The sequence below is a fragment of the Schistocerca serialis genome, chromosome 10, assembly GCF_023864345.2.
Source record: "Schistocerca serialis cubense isolate TAMUIC-IGC-003099 chromosome 10, iqSchSeri2.2, whole genome shotgun sequence".
Classification (NCBI taxonomy): Eukaryota; Metazoa; Arthropoda; class Insecta; order Orthoptera; family Acrididae; genus Schistocerca; species Schistocerca serialis.
Window position 1 is genome coordinate 87,085,201 of NC_064647.1, and position 21,799 is coordinate 87,106,999.

Below are 21,799 nucleotides of genomic sequence, written 5' to 3' on the forward strand. Positions count from 1 at the left end.
CGTCACCCAAGATGGCGGCTGAGACGTCGTTTGACGACACAATGACCGTTATCCAAGATGTCGGAAAAGTGCCATGCCCCCTGCCACACCCCCTGCCATATCCCCCACTGGCAGGAAATACAATTTGGATCAGGACAATGCAACGTAAGAAAATCACTGGAAGATAAGTCATTTGGGCTACCTCCACTAACCTAAGTCACCCGACTGTCACCTCATCCTAAGACTGGTGATAAGTTTGGATTTTGGCAGGAAGATTACATTGGAGGGAATAATGATCCAGTGCAAAGGCACCTCGAAATTCAGTTTTCTCAAATTTCCATGCAATCACGAAAGCTATCCAACACATAGTACATTTTATTTCGCTATTCGGTCGTCTAGAGGACATCACGGTTAATTAATTCCTACACTCCGACAGGCCTTTCCAGTCTGACAGCTCCTACCGTAAATGGGGAACGTGTATCACCCACGCACAGGTCACCTGTCATACGGGCTGAGCAGGCACAGGTAGAATGTTTATCCTAATAAATTGGTCACATATGTATTTTACCCCTGTGCTTACAACTAAATGTTACAATAGCAATCTCAGTTGAATGACATTCGACAATGAGTGAAGTATCAGAAATACAAACAGTTGACAGCTGTGGCTCTGGAAAGATAAATATCTGTATTGCTCTTTTGACTTGACATACTTTTCCCTTTACAATCACGGCACAGTCACTGATTTTCATACAGAGCGCTAAACAGCCTGCTTACAAGGGATGATGCACTCTCTGGCGGTGGTACTGTATACTAAGTCAGTTGGGATCTGGACCTCATGGCGAACACACGGGATGGCGGTAGTGGCTCAAATTGTTTAAACGAAGACTGTTGCATGATTTCGACAGTTGACAACCATGTTTGCAGAGTGGTTTGCATGTCTGTAGATTGTGTGATGTGACCCCAAGCATGTCAGAGTGCGTGTTTTGTATCAATGTAATAAATATACTCCATGCCTAAAGAAATTGTTCCAAAATAAATAAAGTACACTCCTTCCTGTGTCCATTAGCCCAGTGAAGGCTGAGTCCATTTTTCACCACTCCCTAGGAGGAGGTGGTGGTTGGGTGAATTAGGTTAGTGGAGGTAGACCAAGTGTCCTTTTTTCGCGCCATTTTCTTAGCATAGTAGAGATATGCGAATTGACATATCTTCCTACCAAAATTCAAACTTGGCGCCAGTTGTGATAAGGTGGCAGGTGGGTGACTTAGGTTAGTGGAGTAGTTCAAGTGTCCTTTCTTTTGCGCCATTTTCTTAGCTTAGTAGAGATACATGAATTGACCTATCTTCCCACCAAAATTCAAACTTGGTGCCAGTTCCTAGGATGAGGTGGCAGTCAGGTGACTTAGGTTAGTGGAGGTAGCCTAAGTGACTTATCTTCCTGCGTTTTTCTTAGGTTAGTAAAGGTTGTATTGTCCTGACTGAATTTAAACTTCTCGCTAGGGGCCGTGGCAGGGGGCATGGCAGGGGGTTATGGCACTTTCCCGCCATCTTGAATACCTGTACTGGCATCATCAGATGACGTCATGGCCGCTATCTTGGGTGACGTCGTCAACTGACGTCAGGGACACCATCTTGGATAACGGTACCTTGGGGCAGAATTGGCCTTGGGTTGGGTGACGTCATCGCCGCCATCTTGGATAATGGTACTTTGGAGTAGAAACGGCCTTGCCCCAATACTCAGTCTGCCTCATGGATCCACAGGAATTAGCCCAATAACAGTATTAAAAAATGCGCCAGCTCCAGACAAAATCAGAGGGATGGTAGACTTTCCAAGAACTGGAAAATTAAGACATGCAAAAGTAGTTCAAAATGCTCTAAAGCAAATTAAGGAAGACGTGGAGAGCAGGAAAAGGCAACGGAAAGGTGCTCTGCATCTACTAAAACTATGGACTCCAGATTAAGTATTAGTCTGCTCACACCGCTTCTCCAAGAAACCGAGCTAACTCTGCAGCAAAATCTTTTACCTCTTTGACAGACCATTTCGCGTATGCCGAATCGCTCAGGAAAATGCGTTTGTATTGGAAACTCTTCAAACAGGAGAGTCACGTGGTCTACACCACATCACAGACTTAAAACTGAGGAAACAATAAATTAAGCTATGGGAAACACAGATTGTAACATTTGATGCTACAAGTAATCTAACAGCAGAGTCATATTTTATATCCTTTTTCTTGTTGCATTATCTTGTATTCATGTTATGTGTAGATAGTAATCTTCGACACACATATAGTTAAAGTAGTGGAGCAACTTTGCTAATAGTACAGCAAAAATGTTGTGTTACTCTGTCAGGTCTGTGTGATGTGCTGGGGTGACTGAGGCAGGCCAAGGTGCATAATTCTAATTGACGGGAAAGCAACTGACAAGCACGTATCAGTAGTTAGGGGTGAAGTAATTGGCGCCAATAAAGAAGCGCGTTATTTTCTTGGTACAGTGGGATGCGCCAGACACATTGTAGGGAGAAGTTTCATGTGCTGTAATGGAGCATATGACAAAGCAGATTTTGCAAGTCATGTTAGGTGACCCAGATACTAGGGAGAGCCCGAGGTTCTTGTGTTGCAGGACCATGTGGCATAGACGCAACTCTTTACAGACATTAACGACGACCACGCAACAGCTCGCCTCAAGAATCCGAAATGACAGGACAAAATTTTGCAAATACTGTAGATTCAGGTATTGCATCCTCAACTTTTTCTCAATTAAATCAAGACCCATTTTCTGTTTTTCAAAACGCGAATGCTACCGGTGTAAATGCACTGCCGAAAAGCATAGGGGAACAGGTTCCAGACACTAATAAATTATTATTGCAATTAATGCAACAAATGAAACAAAATCAAAAACAAATGGAACAAAATCAGAGATAAACACAGCAACAGGTTCAAAAGTTAGACACAATGGAACAAAATCAGAGGGCAAACACAGCAACAGATTCAAAAGAGACTCAATGGAACAAACGCTTGAACAGACATGTGAAGATTTAACTGCAGAGTTACTTAAAATTGAATCTAAATGTCAAAAAGTCGATAAGGACGTAAAACCACACATTTGTGAGCATTTTCAACCTATTTTTTCGCATCATGAAAATGCATTACACAATCACGAAGTAGCGATAAAAGAGCTGCAGGCTATTGTTCATGAAAATCACGACGCCTTGCAAGCTAAAACTGACCCAGTTGCATCTACCGATTCGGTTACACAACTTTCAAAAACTCAGGAAAACTTAAAGGATACAGTAGATACGCTTTCAACACAAATGGACACTCTGAAACTTAGTTTAGAAAAAGACAGTGAGGAAATCAGTACATTATTGGAGAAAGTAGCCGAACTTTCGGAACAGTTCACTGACTTATCTGTAAAGGTAGATGATGATCTGAATGACACAAGACCGGTAGCCTTCACTGACGCAGAAGAGTATGAAGAAATTAAGAATTTTAAACAAAATCAGAATCAAATCAATTCACATACAAAAGAGAAATCTGTGAAGTATAAGATCAGTTGACACAGGTAATATAAGAATTACATATTTCAGTAATCCAACACGGGAAGAGGGACCTAGAAATACGGAAAAGCCATAAATTATGAAAGAAATTGGCATGGTGCACCAAATTTTGAGGTGGAACCGCCGACACGACGTAACAATGACCGATATGCGACTCGCCGACACGATGACTTTGACCATAAGCTGTTCATTACTACTCGTAAATTCCAAACATTTAAGAATTCTGGCAACGACATTCATCCATAAGCATGGCTTCATCAATTCTCTCATTGTTTTCCTCTCAACTGGTCATTAGAACACAGACTGGAATTTTTGTGTGGCTGTAAGAAGGCGATCGGTCATTCGCGATTGTCACAGTGAAGGAGAATTTTATCATGCCTTCTTCTCAGCATATTGGTCTCAAGCTACTCAAGACGGAGTAAAACATAGCATCATAATGATGAAACACTTTGAACAATCTGAATTCTCCAGTTTTGTCAAATATTTTGAAGACATGTTGCACAAGAATCAGTACTTGTCAAACCCATACAGCACCTCAGAACTCACCTGCATTTACTTAATCACGGCACCTTGCCAGCTGTTATGTAAGATTAATTTACAAGGTGTCATCTTTGGAAAAAGTGTAGATGTACGCCAACAAACTAACTTAGAATTCTTTTGTCAAAACTACAGTTTCTCTATGAAATTTCTTATCGTTCCATTATTGTCTACAGAAATTATATTTGGAGTAGACTTTTTGAATGAATACGAAGCAATCTTAAACTTTCACGATGCTGAAATAAGTTTAGAGAAAGAAGGTAGGTCAATAACTTTGAAATTTGAAGATTGGCTCTCAAATCATGACGAGAAATTTAATTGGCTTTACCTCTTGTTAGACAAAGTTTGGAACTTTCGACGGAACTTGACACTAACAATCACTCTGCAAGTATTGACAGGGATGATATCGACAGCATATTTGATACTAATGAGTTAATTCAGAATAAAATTCAAACAATTGAGACTTGTAATGACATTGATAGGCAGGACCTTTTTGTGATTTTACAAGCACATTCCACAGTTTTTACTCACAAAACAGGAACAGTCAAGGGATTTCAATACCAATTTCATGTTCGTGAGCATACTAAATTTTGTGTTAGACCATACGTAATTCCGGCATATTATAGGGAACATGTTAGAACAGAAATACAATCCATGCTTGACGATGGCATTATTGAACATGCAGTAAGCTCATACAACAATTCATTACATGTTGTTGAGAAGAAAAATGGATCAATCACGCTTGTCTTAGATGCAAGACGAATCAATACTATCATCATTCCTGAAACAGACAGGTCGCAAACGTTTGGAAGAACTTCTTCAAAATTTTAATGGTGTAAAAGTGTTGTCTTCTGTTGATCCCCAGCTTTTATCAGATCGCATGCAGAATGTAGAAAATACACAGCTTTTCTTTGTTTCGGTTTTTGTTATCAATTTCGGTAACTTCCATTTGGTTTGAACATTTCTTCAGCAACATTCATTCATGGCTAAATTCCATATTAACTGAGTTCCTTAAATTTCACATCACCTTATATGTGGACGATATTCTAATAGCAGAAGCCTCATGGAACAACATAAACGCATGCTCAACATTGTGTTTTTGCAGAATCTGGAATTACAGTTAACTTGGGAAAGTCCGAATTCGGCAGGACAAAGGTGAAGATTTTAGAACACATTATTTCTTCTGAAGGCATTCAGCAGGGTTCTGAAAAGTTAGAAGCAGTCAGAGCCATTCCAGTTCCATCCACAAAAAAGCAAGTCCGCAGTTTTCTAGGTCTCATAAATTTTTACCATCGTTTTCTGAATATGCAAATTCTAGTTACACCAAAACTTTATTCTCTCACTGGAAAAAATATTATTTGGACCTGGGACAAACAGTCACAGTGGAATTCAATTCTTTGAAAGAAGCATATATATATATATATATATATATATATATATATATATATATATATATATATATATATCAAACATATATAAAAATATCAGAAAACTCATACATTTAACTGAATATGAAAACTGAAAAACTGTTAATTATGAAATTTTTAACCAAGGAAAAAACATGCACAAGAAAAGCAAATTTTTTGGAAGTAAAATTTTAAAATTATGAAAATGTCTTTTTTACAAGTTTTTATTTTTTTACATTTCCATTTTTTCAAAATTTTATTTTTCAATTTCATTTTTTCATTTTTTCCCTTATATTTTATGAATTTAATTTTGGTTTTTTATTTTTTTGCAGCCTCGTTTTCTATCTACTGTCAGCTGAATTCCAAAGCAATTTCAATCACACCATTTCTACTTTGACAAAAATTAAATAACAATCAGAATATCATGAATAAATAAACAAAAACTTAAATTTTAACCAAATATCAAAATTAAATAAATGTTGGAGAAATCATAAATTTCAACTGAATATGGAAATGATTTTAAATCATTTATCAAAATTGTTTACAACTTTGAAAACTGTACATTTTTTAAAAAAATTATTTTTTCATATTAATGTTTAACACATTTTCATTTTTATTTTTTACAATTTTTTTATTAACAAATGAAAGTCTTTCAATTTGAGATTTGTTAAAATTATATGATTGGAAATCAAATGATAATTTACTTTTCAGAAATATACAAAATTAGGTTAGAGAACAATGTGTACATTTAAAACGCATTCCAAGTGTAGAACGATCAGAAATATTATTATCATTGGAAAACAAGAAAAAGGTCTTCTTTGTTGTTGTTGTTGTTGTTGTTGTTGTTGTGGTCTTCAGTCCTGAGACTGGTTTGATGCAGCTCTCCATGCTACTCTATCATGTGCAAGCTTCTTCATCTCCCAGTACCTACTGCAACCTACATCCTTCTGAATCTGCTTAGTGTATTCATCTCTTGGTCTCCCCCTACGATTTTTACCCTCCACGCTGCCCTCCAATACTAAATTGGTGATCCCTTGATGCCTCAGAACATGTCCTACCAACCGATCCCTTCTTCTGGTCAAGTTGTGCCACAAACTCCTCCCCAATCCTATTCAGTACCTCCTCATTAGTTATGTGATCTACCCATCTAATCTCCAGCATTCTTCTGTAGCACCAAATTTCGAAAGCTTCTATTCTCTTCTTGTCCAAACTATTTACCGTCCATGTTTCACTTCCATTCATGGCTACACTCCATACAGATACTTTCAGAAATGACTTCCTGACAATTAAATCTATACTGGATGTTAACAAATTTCTCTTCTTCAGAAACGCTTTCCTTGCCATTGCCAGTCTACATTTTATATCCTCTCTACTTCGACCATCATCAGTTATTTTGCTCCCCAAATAGCGAAACTCCTTTACTACTTTAAGTGTCTCATTTCCTAATCTAATACCCTCAACATCACCCGACTTAATTCGACTACATTCGATTATCCTTGTTTTGATTTTGTTGATGTTCATCTTATATCCTCCCTTCAAGCCACCATCCATTCCGTTCAACTGCTCTTCCAAGTCCTTTGCTGTCTCTGACAGAATTACAATGTCATCGGCGAACCTCAAAGTTTTTATTTGTTCTCCATGGATTTTAATACCTACTCCGAATTATTCTTTTGTTTCCTTTACCGTTTGCTCAATATACACATTGAATAACATCGGGGAGAGGCTACAACCCTGTCTTACTCCCTTCCCAACCACTGCTTCCCTTTCATGCCCCTTGACTCTTATAACTGCAATCTGGTTTCTGTACAAATTGTAAATAGCCTTTCGCTCCCTGTATTTTAGCCCTGCCACCTTTAGAATTTGAAAGAGAGTATTCCAGTCAACATTGTCAAAAGCTTTCTCTAAGTCTACAAATGCTAGAAACGTCGGTTTGCCTTTCCTTAATCTTTCTTCTAAGATAAGTCGTAAGGTCAGTATTGCCTCATGTGTTCCAGTATTTCTACGGAATCCAAACTGATCTTCCCCGAGGTCACTTCTACTAGTTTTTCCATTCGTCTGTAAAGAATTCGTGTTAGTATTTTGCAGCTGTGGCTTATTAAACTGATTGTTCGGTAATTCTCACATCTGTCAACACCTGCTTTCTTTGGGATTGGAATTATTATATTCTTCTTAAAGTCTGATGGTATTTCGCCTGTTTCATACATCTTGCTCACCAGATGGTAGAGTTTTGTCAGGACTGGCTCTCCCAAGGCCGTCAGTAGCTCCAATGGAATGTTATCTACTCCGGGGGCCTTGTTTCGACTCAGGTCTTTCAGTGCTCTGTCAAACTCTTCACGCAGTATCGTATCTCCCATTTCATCTTCATCTACATCCTCTTCCATTTCCATAATATTGTCCTCAAGTACATCGCCCTTGTATAGACCCTCTATATACTCCTTCCACCTTTCTGCTTTCCCTTCTTTGCTTAGAACTGGGTTTCTATCTCAGCTCTTGATGTTCATACAAGTGGTTCTCTTATCTCCAAAGGTCTCTTTAATTCTCCTGTAGGCAGTATCTATCTTACCCCTAGTGAGATAAGCCTCTACATCCTTACATTTGTCCTCTAGCCATCCCTGCTTAGCCATTTTGCACTTCCTGTCGATCTCATTTTTGAGACGTTTGTATTCCTTTTCGCCTGCTTCATTTACTGCATTTTTATATTTTCTCCTTTCATCAATTAAATTCAATATTCCTTCTGTTACCCAAGGATTTCTACTAGCCCTCGTCTTTTTACCTACTTGATCCTCTGCTGCCTTCACTACTTCATCCCTCAAAGCTACCCATTCTTCTTCTACTGTATTTCTTTCCCCCATTACTGTCAATTGTTCCCTCATGCTCTCCCTGAAACTCTATAGAACCTCTTGTTCTGTCAGTTGATACAGGTCCCATCTCCTTAAATTCCCACCTTTTTGCAGTTTCTTCAGTTTTAATCTACAGGTTATAACCAATAGATTGTGGTCAGAGTCCACATCTGCCCCTGGAAATGTCTTACAATTTAAAAGCTGGTTCCTAAATCTCTGTCTTACCATTATATAATCTATCTGATACCTGTCAGTATCTCCAGGCTTCTTCCATATATACAACCTTCTATCATGATTCTTAAACTAAGTGTTAGCTATGATTAAGTTGTGCTCTGTGCAAAATTCTACCAGGCGGCTTCCTCTTTCATTTCTTAGCCCCAATCAATATTCACCTACTACGTTTCCTTCTCTCCCTTTTCCTACACTCGAATTCCAGTCACCCATGACTATTAAATTTTCGTCTCCCTTCACTATCTGAATAATTTCTTTTATTTCATCATACATTTCTTCAATTTCTTCGTTATCTGCAGAGCTAGTTGGCATATAAACTTGTACTACTGTAGTAGGTGTGGGCTTCGTATCTATCTTGGCCACAATAATGCGTTCACTAAGCTGTTTGTAGTAGCTTACCCGTGTTCCTATTTTCCTATTCATTATTAAACCTACTCCTGCATTACTCCTATTTGACTTTGTGTTTATAACCCTGTAGTCACCTGACCAGAAGTCTTGTTCCTCCTGACACCGAACTTCACTAATTCCCACTATATCTAACTTTAACCTATCCATTTCCCTTTTCAAATTTTCTAACCTACCTGCCCGATTAAGGGACCTGACATTCCACGCTCCGATCCGTAGAACGCCAGTTTTCTTTCTCCTGATAACGACATCCTCTTGAGTAGTCCCCGCCCCGGAGATCCGAATGGGGGACTATTTTACCTCCCGAATATTTTACCCAAGAGCACGCCATCATCATTTAATCATACAGTAAAGCTGCATGCCCTCGGGAAAAATTACGGCCGTAGTTTCTGCTTGCTTTCAGCCATTCACAGTACCAGCACAGCAAGGCCGTTTTGGTTATTGTTACAAGGCCAGATCACTCAATCATCCAGACTGTTGCCCTTGCAACTACTGAAAAGGCTGCTGCCCCTCTTCAGGAACCACACGTTTGTCTGGCCTCTCAACAGATACCCCTCCGTTGTGGTTGTACCTACGGTACGGCTATCTATATTGCTGAGGCACGCAAGCCTCCCCACCAACGGCAAGGTCCATGGTTCATGGGGGGGAGGTCTTCTTTAGCTGATGTAAATTCAAAAAATTTAAAAATTGTCCAGAAATTAAAGACCTGAACTGGTTTTATAAGAATCAAACAGTGTTACTCGATAAATCTATGAAAATGTCAATTGTCACATACACATTTTATATTGAAGATAATGGTAAAAATGTTCCTTATTTTCTTCATATTATGAGTTTAAGACAAGATAATGATATGTAAAGAGTCAAAAAATTATAACTGATTTATTTTTTTGAAGGAATATATAAATATATTTCATGTAAATATTATAAAAATTGAAATTCAAGAACTGAAAATTCTTTGACAATTTAATTCAATGTGCTCATACAGTAATGAATCTGTTCCATTTTCTAAAACATATCTTTCATTATAATGAGGACTTATCGATTTTTTAATAATTTAAATTGTGTAAGTCATGTTTAAATCTTTGTGTTAGATTTACAGTTACATATTGTACTTTACCGTTAAATTAGTAATCTTTAAAATCTTATTTTTGCAAAAGTTATCTTTAGTCTTTAGATGTTTTCTCTTCCTTATCATCTACTTTACAAGCAAACATTATCTCCCATAAGTCACAAAATTTGTCTTATATTTTTCCTTTCCATTCTACTTTTACTTTTCCTAACATCTCCATTTTACTTTGAGGTAAACTATATTTATTGTATCCTCGGTGTTTATTGTATCACAACAGTCAGTTAGTGATTTTGTGGCCTCATTAAGACTTCAGTAGTTATATTATAGCTATAACAACAGTAACTTGATAACAAAGTTCGATACTTTCTTGATATATTGGTTTCATCACATCATGGTGAAAATCATCCATAAATTCTTTTGATATATCAGCAAATTCTATTGTATTTTTAAAATTCATTGTAGCTATTAATTTGTATTTTTCACCATTTGAGACTAGTTATATATCTATTTTACATGCCTTTCCAAACACAGCACTATGTGCAAGTTCATAGAAATTATTTTCAAATTTTTTTTTTTTTTTTGCTTTCATTCTCATTTCTGTAATTAAATGTATATACTCTTTTAACCTGTCAGATCCATCACCTTCCCAAATTCAGACTATTCATCAATTTATAGAAATCATTTTCAAAATCTTTTCTTTTGCTTTCATTCTCATTTCTGTATTTAAATGTATATACTTTTTTAACCACTCAGATTGCTGAAATTCTGAAACTTTATAATTTTTTTACATTCATTTGCAGAGACAGGTAGACTTCTATAATGAACAGAATAATTATATTGAGAATTTACAGTAGTTGATAACATTTTTCATTAGTTCCTGACACAATTTTCTTCTTGCAAATCTTATAAATTTTTTGGATATTTTGAATCTGTTTCAAAATTACAACTTGTTTTAGAACTGTTCGACGTTTTCCATCTTTTTTGGTAATTAAAAGGTTTTGGTTCCTCCCATTTAAATCCACCATACATTAAATACTGACTCTCAGCATAACAACTTAAATTATTTGCATGTAATTGTGACAAATATTCTGATACCACATTTTTACCAAACTTTCTCATATATCAGTTATTTGCTTTAACATATCTTTGCAACATTTGGATATAAGAGCTCTTATTCCTTTTTCAGTTATTAAAATCACTTCATAATCATGTAATATTTGAAATGGTTGTTTAGCTATTATTAGTACATTGTCAAAAGAAAAGCATTGGCTTTGTAATACCAAGGCAGAGATAAATTATAAAATGTTATAGAAGTTTTTCTAAAATTTTAAAATATATCAGCTATTTATATAATATCGGTAATTTTCTATTTGTAGTTGACTGTTGCTGTCGGGGTTTACATATTGTCATTTTGTCCTTTGGAGGTAGTGAATTGGGCTGTGTATGCTAAAAAATGGAGTGCCAAGTGGAAAAATCGGAACACTTGGGACATATTCTTCTGTTTGAGTTCAGTGGAGGGATGGCAGAAGGAGAATATATTATTGATGATTAAAGTCTCGGTTATGTGTATCTGTTGTGTTTATTAAACCTAAGGAGAAATGCTATCAGCTTACGGACGAACCCGATATGTTAAAAGCTTTAAAAAAAAATACGAAGGTTATTTATTGAACAACACTTGTACAGTAGCAGTTCCAGACTCATAGCTTGCAAATAAATTTTGAACATCTGATTAATTGCGACTGTTCAGTTTGTCCCGGACTATTTTTTGGTCTAACAGTACACGGGTGTACAATGTCAGAGATATTTGCTGAGAACACCACAGACACATTCGCTTAATGTATCCCAACTAGTCAGCGGCCGCAGATCACTGTTCATTCGAGATTCATGCGAGGACTATGAACATAGCAGGATGTTGGCACAGACTTCCAAGTACTGGGACTGAGGCCAAAGAAATTCGCACCAGGGGCGACCTCATCAACCAAGATGGGGGGTATAATCTTAGGAAGCAATGAGTTTAATTAAGAAGACTCGGCAAACAAAACGATCTGGCGACTGGGGTGGACAGAGAACTTACATCTACGCTGCCACTGAGGCCAACGCTAGGGCCTCCGCGACTGCAGACGGAGCTGCGGGGGCGGCAGGGGATACTGGTTGGCTCCCGAGGAGCTCAAGTCGCCAGCGCACCTGACGACGGCGATGTGTCTGAGCGCCGATATGCTGTACCAGTTGAACGTTATGAACTGGCAGTATACCCACGGACTGTTCGATCATCTGACAATATTCCTCTGTTCCTGTGTGCGGTAGCTTTCGGCTAATAATGTGTTCTGGATTTCCCACCCTCATGAACATTTCTTCCTGTTGGACTACAGAATGAACACTCCAACAAGCTAATCTAATTCAAATGCCTCACAGATCGCGAATCTGCTGATAGCCGGCACGGAGACGACGGCTGTGACTGTCAGCTATGTTCTGCCACTGCTGGCCCTCCACCCTGAGTGGCAGGATGCAGCCCACCAGGAGCTGAAGGACGTCTTCGGCGAGGGTGACGACTACCTGCGGGCCCCCAGCCTTGCAGACCTAGGCAGACTCAGGGTGCCGGAAAGCATCATCAAGGTGAGCCACTGTCCACTGGCTGCCTGTGTGGTCGCAACATATGCCACTTTTCCATATGTCGACCAACGTAGTAGAACCCCATATTCTATACGTATTAGCGGTTGGAAAACCGGCCAGTACACTTTAGAAATAATATATGTTACAGTCTAGAAGAGCAATTTTTAATTTTGCCGATTGGCTACAAGTTTCCATAAAATGTATCATCCTCAGGCCACTCCCTGGCATGCAGTCAGCCCAGTCAGATGCATCAAATACTGCTATACAATGGGGTGACAAAACTGATAATTTATCTACATGTACACATACACACAATGGTAGTATCACGTACACCTGACGGAAATTAACAGACTTTGACTGGAGTTAGACGCAATGGACATTCCATTTCGGAAGTCGTTAGGGAATTCAATATCATGAGATCCACAGTGTCAGGAGTGTGCTGAGAATACCAAATTTCAGGCATTAGCTCTCACCACAGACAAAACAGTGCCCAACAGGCTTCACTTAACAACCGAAAGCGGCGACGTTTGCATAGAGTCGTCAGAGCTAACAGACGAGCAATATGGGACGTACGATGAATGCATCCTCTAAGAAAGTCGGGTGAAACTTGGCGTTAACGGGCTGTGACAGCAGACGACCGACGCAAGTGCCTTTACTGGCAGCATGTCATTGCCTGGAGTGCCTCTCCTGGGCTAGTATTGTTATAAATTGGACCCAAGACTACAGCAAAACAGTGGCCTTGTTAGATGATTCCCGATTTCAGTTGGTAAGAGTGTGGCATAGATCCGACGAAGTAATGGACCCAGGTTGTCAACATGACACTGTGCAAGATGGTGGTGGCTCCTGAATGGTGTTGGCTGTGTTAACATGTAATGAACTGGCTCCACTGCTCCAACGGAATCGATAATTGACTGGAAATGGCTATGAATGGCTACTTGTCCCCAAACAATGATGGAATTTTTATGCGTGAAATGCGCCGTTTCACCAGATCACAATTTTTGATAATTGGTTTGACGAACATCCTGAACACTTCAACTGAATGATTTTGTTACCCAGATCACCCGACAGGAATCCCGTCGAACATTACTGGAACATACTCGAAAGTTCATGCTGAAAATCCTGCACTGACTACGTCTTCGCAATTATGAATGGCTATAGAGGCAGCATGCCTCATTATTTCTGCAGGGGACTTCCAACAGCCTTTTGAGTTCATGTGACAAGTCGAGTAGCTGCACTACAATGGGTGAAAGGAGGACCAGCACGATGTTGGGAGTTATCCTGTGACTTTCGTTCACCTCAGCATAGACACTTGGAAAGTGATGCTGATGACTGCACCCCAGAGAATGCCCAGGGGAGGTACTGTGTAAGGAAACCAGTAGCCAGTAGCCGAAATTAAAAGTGTGACTGTAGACTAATACAAATATTACTTGTATAGCAGGACCTGTTTCGATTTTTGTTGTGGTGTTGATGCTGGACAGTAAAGCACCAGCAAACTAAAATGTCTGTTAATATCTACTGTGTCCAACAAGAGCAGGCACCAGGCAAACTTCAAGGCTACTGACAACAATCCGTATGATGACCACAAATTTTGAACTGCAATTTAGGTTGTTGTTGTAGGGCATGTTAGTTGTAATGGATAACAACTTCTAAGTGAGGATTCTATCACGAACTTGCGTGTGCCGAGATTGCTGTAATAGTGTGTATAATAGGAAATCGCCAGGGTTCCATGTGAAGACTGCATCTTTTCCACTACAGTTTAGGTTGTTCTTGTTGTTAGCGGTAATGGTGAGGGAGGTGCTGGTGGTTGTATTGGATAACAGCACCTACATGAGCAGTCACCCACAATCTACTGTGTACCAAGATTACAGTCATAAAGATTGCCTTTAGAGCATGCACGATTTTGTATTTCCGTGTGTTGTGTTGCTGTTGTTGGTGGTGGTGATAGTAGTGATGGTGGTGTCATTGATGCTGGTGGTGATGTTGATGGTGATAGTAATGACGGTAGTACTATGTAGCGACACCCACCTATCACGCACTTAAGCTGCTGTTTCCCAAGACTGCTCTCAGAAGGCGGGCTATGAAAGAATGTCTCTGTGGTCCTATATGTGGACCATGTTTTAGAGAGTTCAGTGTAACTTCTTGTTGTTGGAGGACCTTCCTGGGTATATTAGCCCAGCTGAGTATCACCCTAACCTATTATGTTCATGTGTAGGTTACAGTTCCTAGAGTTCTTTCAATGAATCTGAGTTTGGCATCTGACTCTCCCCTAACAAGTCTTATGTATTCGTTGCACTCTAAATTGCTCCATATGCATCCTCCCAACTATTTATTGAAATATCGTATTTTTTTCTGCTTTTATATATATGCCTAGGGTTGACTGTCTGCTGTCAATCCTTGCACCAAATGTCAATCCTTTGCACATCTTCTTGCTGTTCGCTAGAGTTTTCTAGTATAGTGAGGTCTCTATATAAAGCAGCAGCATCCACAACGTCATGAGGTTCCAACACTATCTACAACATCGTTTATATGTGCTGCAAACAGTACCGGTTTTATAATGCGCTCTTGTGGCGAGCCAGAAGTTTCTTTCACGTCTCTAGATTTCTCTCTGTTGAGAATAACATAATGTGTTCTGTTTGCTAGTAATTTTTTAGATAATGAGAAAGAGCGCCTGTTATTCTCTACAATCGTATTTTGTTCATGAGCGGTGTGTGACTCGAGTTCATGCCGTTTGTTCTTTGGCATTTTGTCACATCGAGTGCCGTCTTGTTACTTCATTACTTACTGGTGTAACGAAGTTGCTAGCTTGCCTCCATGAGTGGCAGCAGCATTGCGTGTCGATACTAATACTGCCGTCCTATCCTTGGTGTGACCACTGTCTCCACAGCTCGAGGCCAGGCCGGGGCCGCTGGCAGCGTGCACACGCTGTCGGATCGTGAGGAGCCAGCTCCGAGAGCGACAATGTTCATTGTCCACCAAACCTGGACGCTGAAGTTGAGTGATAAGTTAACCTGTTAAGAAACCTCAACTACTGTGACATCTCTTCGTTCATTTGTGGGTTGTTGCTCCCTGGACCATCTGGGCTAGCAGCAACGTGTGATGTGCTGGAGCTGGAGAAATCTTGGAGCCATCTTCCTATTTTGCGATTAACTATGAAATTAACTGTTACTTGCCAGTGGAGTGCACCAGCGGTATTTTCTGTCCTGTGGCCGTTAACGCCCCAGTTACCAGCACCAGTCGTTAGCTTAGTTTTTCGGCAGTGTGCCTTTCCTCGTCGTGTTGATGCTGTCTGGCACGGCGTGTAGTTCGACAGCCTTTTAAGTTGTTTGGTTCATATTATGCTTAGAGTGCTTATTGTTCCCGTGGCTGTTCTTAGACGCCAATTTCTAAAGATGTAGTGCTGTTCGTATCTTGGTCCTCGGCCGATATTTTCCATCGTTGTGCCGTTGGTCGGACGGAAGAGAACTGGTTAAATTGTTGGGAGGTCCTTGGGCCATCCCTAATTTGGTTTGCCATCCGATTATTTAACTTCAGCTCTTGGCTGCCTGTCTCACCTCACCTTATGTTTGAGCTACCTTCTCAGGCCGACCCTTGAAACACTTCTGAGCACCACTTGTTCTGTTTGTTTTAGATTGTGATTTTCTTTTTAGTTTGAAGTTTTGTGAGATGCCTTTGGCCATCTATTAATTCCGTTATTTTAAAATTTGACATAAAGGCCTTCAGCCATGTTAAATTAAAATTTTGAAGATTGATTTTATTTTAAAAATATTTTTTTCTTCAAATTTGTTCTATCTGATATTGTTTGTAATCCAGGCCCTAAGCCGTTAGTTGTTTGATGTGTTATTTTTTACCTTTAGCCAGGTAATAAATTAATATTTCTTTAATTAGGCCTTTGGAGGTTCTGTTGTCAGTTTGAAAAGAAACTTCTTGGTTCGAAAAAATTGTTTATTAGTGTGTTTTAATTATAGATGTCCTTCAGTAGTGTAGTGTAGGCCTTCAGTCGCTAACTGTTTTCAATTGCATGTTTTCTTTTTAAATTTTAATTGCTTTTGATTTCTAAGCCAGGCCTTCAGCTGTTCTTGTTTTGGTGTGGTTTTGGGCCTTCAGCCCAGAAAGCATCTCAAGTTTTCTTTAACTAGGCCTTCAGATATATTGTCTAATTGTGATCTTTTAAGGCAATGTGTAAATAATTGGTTCTAAGAAAAATGAAGTTGTGTGTTTTATTGTGCAACTCTCAGCAACTGTTTACGGCCCCATCCACAATCGTAACCTTATCTTGTGCGTTCTCTGAGTACCTACCAACCAGGTTTCAGTTCATTAAATAATGGTAGCGAACAGTATAGCACACCGTCTGGAAGTGGTAGTACATGGCGTTGCCTGAGCTGTAGTATCTACCGCCTTCTGACACTCATGCGTTGTTGCTGTGATCTTCATTCCAGAGTCTGATTTACTGGAGACTGGAGCTCACCATGCTACCCTATCCTGTGCAGACCTCTCCATTCCCGTGTAACTACTGCAACCTACATCCTCCTGACTCAGCTCAGTCTGTTGACTTCTTGGTCTCCCTCTACGGTTTTTACTCTCCACACTTCCCTCCAGTACTAAACTGGTGATCCCTTGATGCTTCTGAATGTGTCCTACCAACCCATCTCTTCTTCTAGTCAAGTTTTGCCACAAAATTCGTTTCCCTTCAGATGTATTCAGTTCCATCTTATTAGTTACCTCACCTACCCATGTAATCTTCACCATTTTTCTGTAGCACCACATTTCTAAAAATTCTAATCTCGCCTTGTCTAAACTATTTCTCGTCTGTGTTTCACTTCCATACATGTCTACACTTCATACAAATACTTTTGGTTCCCTTGCTGCGTTCTCAATATACAGATTGAATAACATCAGAGATAGGCTACAACCCTGTCTCACTCCCTTCTCAATCACTGCTTCTATGCCCCTCGATTCTTATAACTGCCATCTGATTTCTGTACAAATTGTAAATAGCCTTTGGCTCCTCTGCTCCTGCCACCTAGGAATTTCAAAGAGTGTCCAGTCAACACTGTCAAAAGCTTCCTCTAAGTCTACAAATTCTAGAAACGTAGATTTGCCTTTCCTTAACCTGTGTTCTAAGATAAGCCGTAGGGTCAGTATTTCCTCACGTGTTAGAACACTTATACGGAATCGAAACTCATCTTCCCCAAGGTCGGCTTCTATCAGTTTTTCCATTCGTCTGTGAAGAATTCGTATTAGTATTTTGCAACTATGACTCTTTAAACTGATAGTTTGGTAATTTTCACTCCTGCCAATAGCTGCTTTCTTTGGGGTAGAAATGATTATATTATTCTTAAAGTCTTAGGATATTTCGCTTCTCTCACCCATCTTGGTCACCAGATGGAAGAGTTTTGTCATGGCTGGCTCTCCCAAGGCTATCAGCAGTTCTGAAGGAATGTTGTCTATTCCTAGGGCCTTGTATCGACTTAGATCTTTCAGTGGGCTGTCAAATTCTTCACACTGCATTGTATCTTCCATTTCATTTTCATCTACGTCCTCTTCCATTTCCACAATATTGACCTCGAGTACGTCACCTTTGTATAGACGCTCTATATATTCCTTCCACCTTTCTGCTTTCAAGTTTTTGTTTAGGACTGGTTTTCCGTCTGAGCTCTTGATATTCATACAAATAGTTCTCTTTTCTCCAAAGGTCTCCTTAATTTTCCTGTGGGCAGTATCCATCTTACTCTAGTGAAATAAGCTTCTACATCCTTACATTTTCCCTCTAGTCATCCCTGCTCAGCCATTTTGCACTTCCTGTCGATCTCATTTTTGAGTATTCCTTTTCGCCTGCTCCGTTTACTGCATTTTTATATTTTCTCGTTTCATCAATGAAATCCAATATCTCTTCTGTTACCCAATGGTTTCCACTACCCTTCGTCTTTTTATCTACTTGATGCTCTGTTGTCTTCACTATTTCATCTCTCAAAGCTACCCTTTCTTGTTGTACTGTATTTCTTTTCCTTGTTCTTGTCAATCGTTCCCTGATGCTCTACGACCTCTAGTTCTTTCTGTTTATGCAGGTCCCATCTCCGCAAATTCCTACCTTTTTGCAGCTTCTTTACTTTTAGTCTACAGTTGATAACGAATAAACTGTGGTCGGTCCACATCTGGTTTATGGTTTATAGGTGAGACGCTGAACCCACAGCCCGCGACAGGTAGTTTAAATTGTGGAAAAGGGCCAGAATTAGTGGCTGTCAGCTACATTCAAACATACAACTTCATTTATATCATCAAACATTACAAGAGTCAAGAAAATTAAAAAAAAAACACAAAATTAATTTTTTGAACTTAATTACGAATTGAATGCGCCATACAATCTCATGACTTAAGGTCAAGACCACTTTCATTTAAATTTGGCTGAAAGCCAATAACTTAAGACTCAAACCAAAATCAGAAAATTAAAGGCAAAAGGCCTCATCTTAAATCAGTTCTTTCAATTTGGCTGAAGGCCTAAACAATCTCACACCTTAAGAGCAAAACAACTTAAATTTTTTAAAAAGTCGGCTGAAGGCCCATCTCTTAAGACTCAAACCAAAATTAAATTTTTTAAAGGCAAAAGGCCTTATCTTAAAACTGTTCTTTAATTAGGCTGAAGGCCCAAAAAATCTCACACCTTAAGAGCAAAACCACTTTAATTTAAAAATCGGCAGAAGGCCCATCACTCAAGACCAAAAATCTGCTAGAAGCCATACAATACAAACAACAAGAAAAAATCAGAAAAGGCAGTACACCCAAAGGCGCTCAGAAGTTTCCGAGGGTCGGACTGGAATTCAAAAACTAGCGCTCGCTTAGGTGAAACAGGCAGTCGGCCCAACCATTCTCGATCCGACGATAGCCCAACAGACAGTCAACAGACCTATCGACAAGATAACTTCCACTCCACCCGACCAGCACACAACACGGAGTTCAATGGAACAACATAGAAGGTATTGACGCCCACAACCAGTTATACATTGAGCTGGACAGCGACAGTACAATGTGGAAAATACACTGCCTGAATTTACGTCAACGGCCAGGGCAGGTAACCAGAACGTTAACAGCCACAATGCAGAAGACTCCGCTGGTGCACTTTAATTCAAAATAACCAAGTACAGTTAAACTCCGCCGGAGAGTGGCTAAAATTTCCCAATTTGAAAACACACGAAGTTGCTCGTGGAAATGTCCCACCAGCCAAAACGAAATCCAAACGACACAAGGTGAACAGTCGTGACTTGATGGTGGATTAAGTCTAAACTCAACTTTCGTGTCCAGGATCGGTGAACCATGGACATCGTAGCAATGGGAACGGCGCCACACACTCCGACCGCCAGCGGCCTCGGCCAACCTCGCGCCGCGGAGATTTCCTCGCTGCTCCATGCCAACCGACCAACTGCCAGCCTCGGAAACGGTGAAAGGACCAAATATACGTCGGCCGATGAGACAGCCAACAGAACGACCAACCAACGGTCGTCCCGCTCCAATCTCCCTCCGTCGGACAGTTCATGTGTGTCGCCAGCGGTCGGCGAGCACTGGCTGTCGGCGCCTCACCGGCGCTCCGTCCCCGACTTCACTGCTGCTGCGTCCCGACTGCACTGCTGGTCCGTCTCCAACACACTTCCGGACACACGACGACCCGGAAATGCTATCGGTCGGTCCAGAGATGATACGACAGTGCACTTATCGATACGCGCTGCTGCTGCCACTCACGGACAAGTGAGGCAGGAAATTACCGACGCCAGTAAATGGAGTAAGGAAACGAGGCGTCAGTACGGTAACATAAGATGACAAACAACACAGGGCATGAACACGAGCCATGCATGTCTCAGTAGGTGTGGGGTTCGTGTCTATCTTGGCTACAATAATGCGTTCACTATACTGTTCATAGTAGCTTATCCGAATTACTATATTTATATTAATTATTAAACCTGCTCCTACATTATCCACACTTAGTACTGTGTATAACCCTATATTCACCTGACCAGAAGTCTTATTATTCTTGCCACCGAACTTCTCTGTTCCCATTATATCTAACTTTAACCTATCCATTTATCTTTTTAAATTTTCTAATCTACCTGCCCAATTAAGGGATCTGACATGTCACGTTCTGATCGGCAGAACGCCCGTTTTGTTTCTCCTCATAACGACATCCTCCTGAGTAGTCCCCGCCTTGAGATCTGAATGGGGTACTATTTTACCTCCGAAATATTTTACCCAAGAAGATTCCCTCATCATTTAATTACACAGTGAAGTTGCATGCCCTCTGGAAAAACGACGGCTAAAGTTTCTGCTTGCTTTCAGCCTTTCGCAGTACCAGCACAGCAACGCCGTTTTGGTAGATCTTACAAGACCAGATCAGTCAATCATCCAGTTGCCCCCGCAACTACTGAATAGGCAGCTGCCCCTCCTCAGGAACCACACATTTGTCTGGCCTCTCAACAGATACTCCCCCATTGTAGTTACACCTACCGTATGGTTACCTCTATTGCTAAGGCACACAAGTCTCCCCACCAATGGCAAGGTCCATGGTTCATGTGGGGGGAATCTCATGTCCTTGCACTGTGTCGATCCTCTGCAGGTCTTCTTGCTGTTCGCTACAGCTTTCTAGCATAGCGACTTTTCTATATAGAGCACCATCATCCACAACGTCATGGGGCTTCCAAAACTTTCTACAAAATCGTTTATATGTGTGCGACGAACTACAATGGTTCTATAACGCTCTCACGTTGAAATCTTCTAGAAACATATAACACTGCACCAAAATATCTAGTGACAATTAACGTTACTTATAGGTAACTTTTTGAGGACTTTTAACTGGAAAGATGAATTTTATTAAACTTCAATGAATCATGGTTTTTACTCAAACAGGTTAAGTGACGATAACCTTCTTTGGAACAGAAAAGTAGCTGAGGTCCGAAGGCAATCTTGTAGTTCGATGAACTGAAAATTGCAGCATGAGAAGTGTTGTGTACATAGTTCCGCGTAGTCAGTGCATACACAACTTTCCCACTAGAGCGTGCCCCGCTAAGCACAACAGCACAGGCGCAGCGTTCGTTCGTCTCCACACTACGAGATGGCGCTGCCTTAGAGACGGACCAAATTCTCCTTCCGCCGATCTGCGTATTAATATGTAACGCAGCCAATGAGA

The 21,799-nt window shown here is 40.1% G+C and overlaps 1 protein-coding gene across 1 annotated transcript in view; it reads left to right on the top strand.

The window, feature by feature from the left end:
- LOC126424559 (cytochrome P450 4c21-like) overlaps nt 1–21,799 on the top strand; it is a 65,741-nt gene that overhangs the window by 37,527 nt on the left and 6,415 nt on the right. The window contains exon 3 of the mRNA XM_050087305.1: nt 12,433–12,633. Coding sequence (XP_049943262.1) covers nt 12,433–12,633 — 201 coding nt within the window. The remainder of the gene's footprint in view (nt 1–12,432; nt 12,634–21,799) is intronic.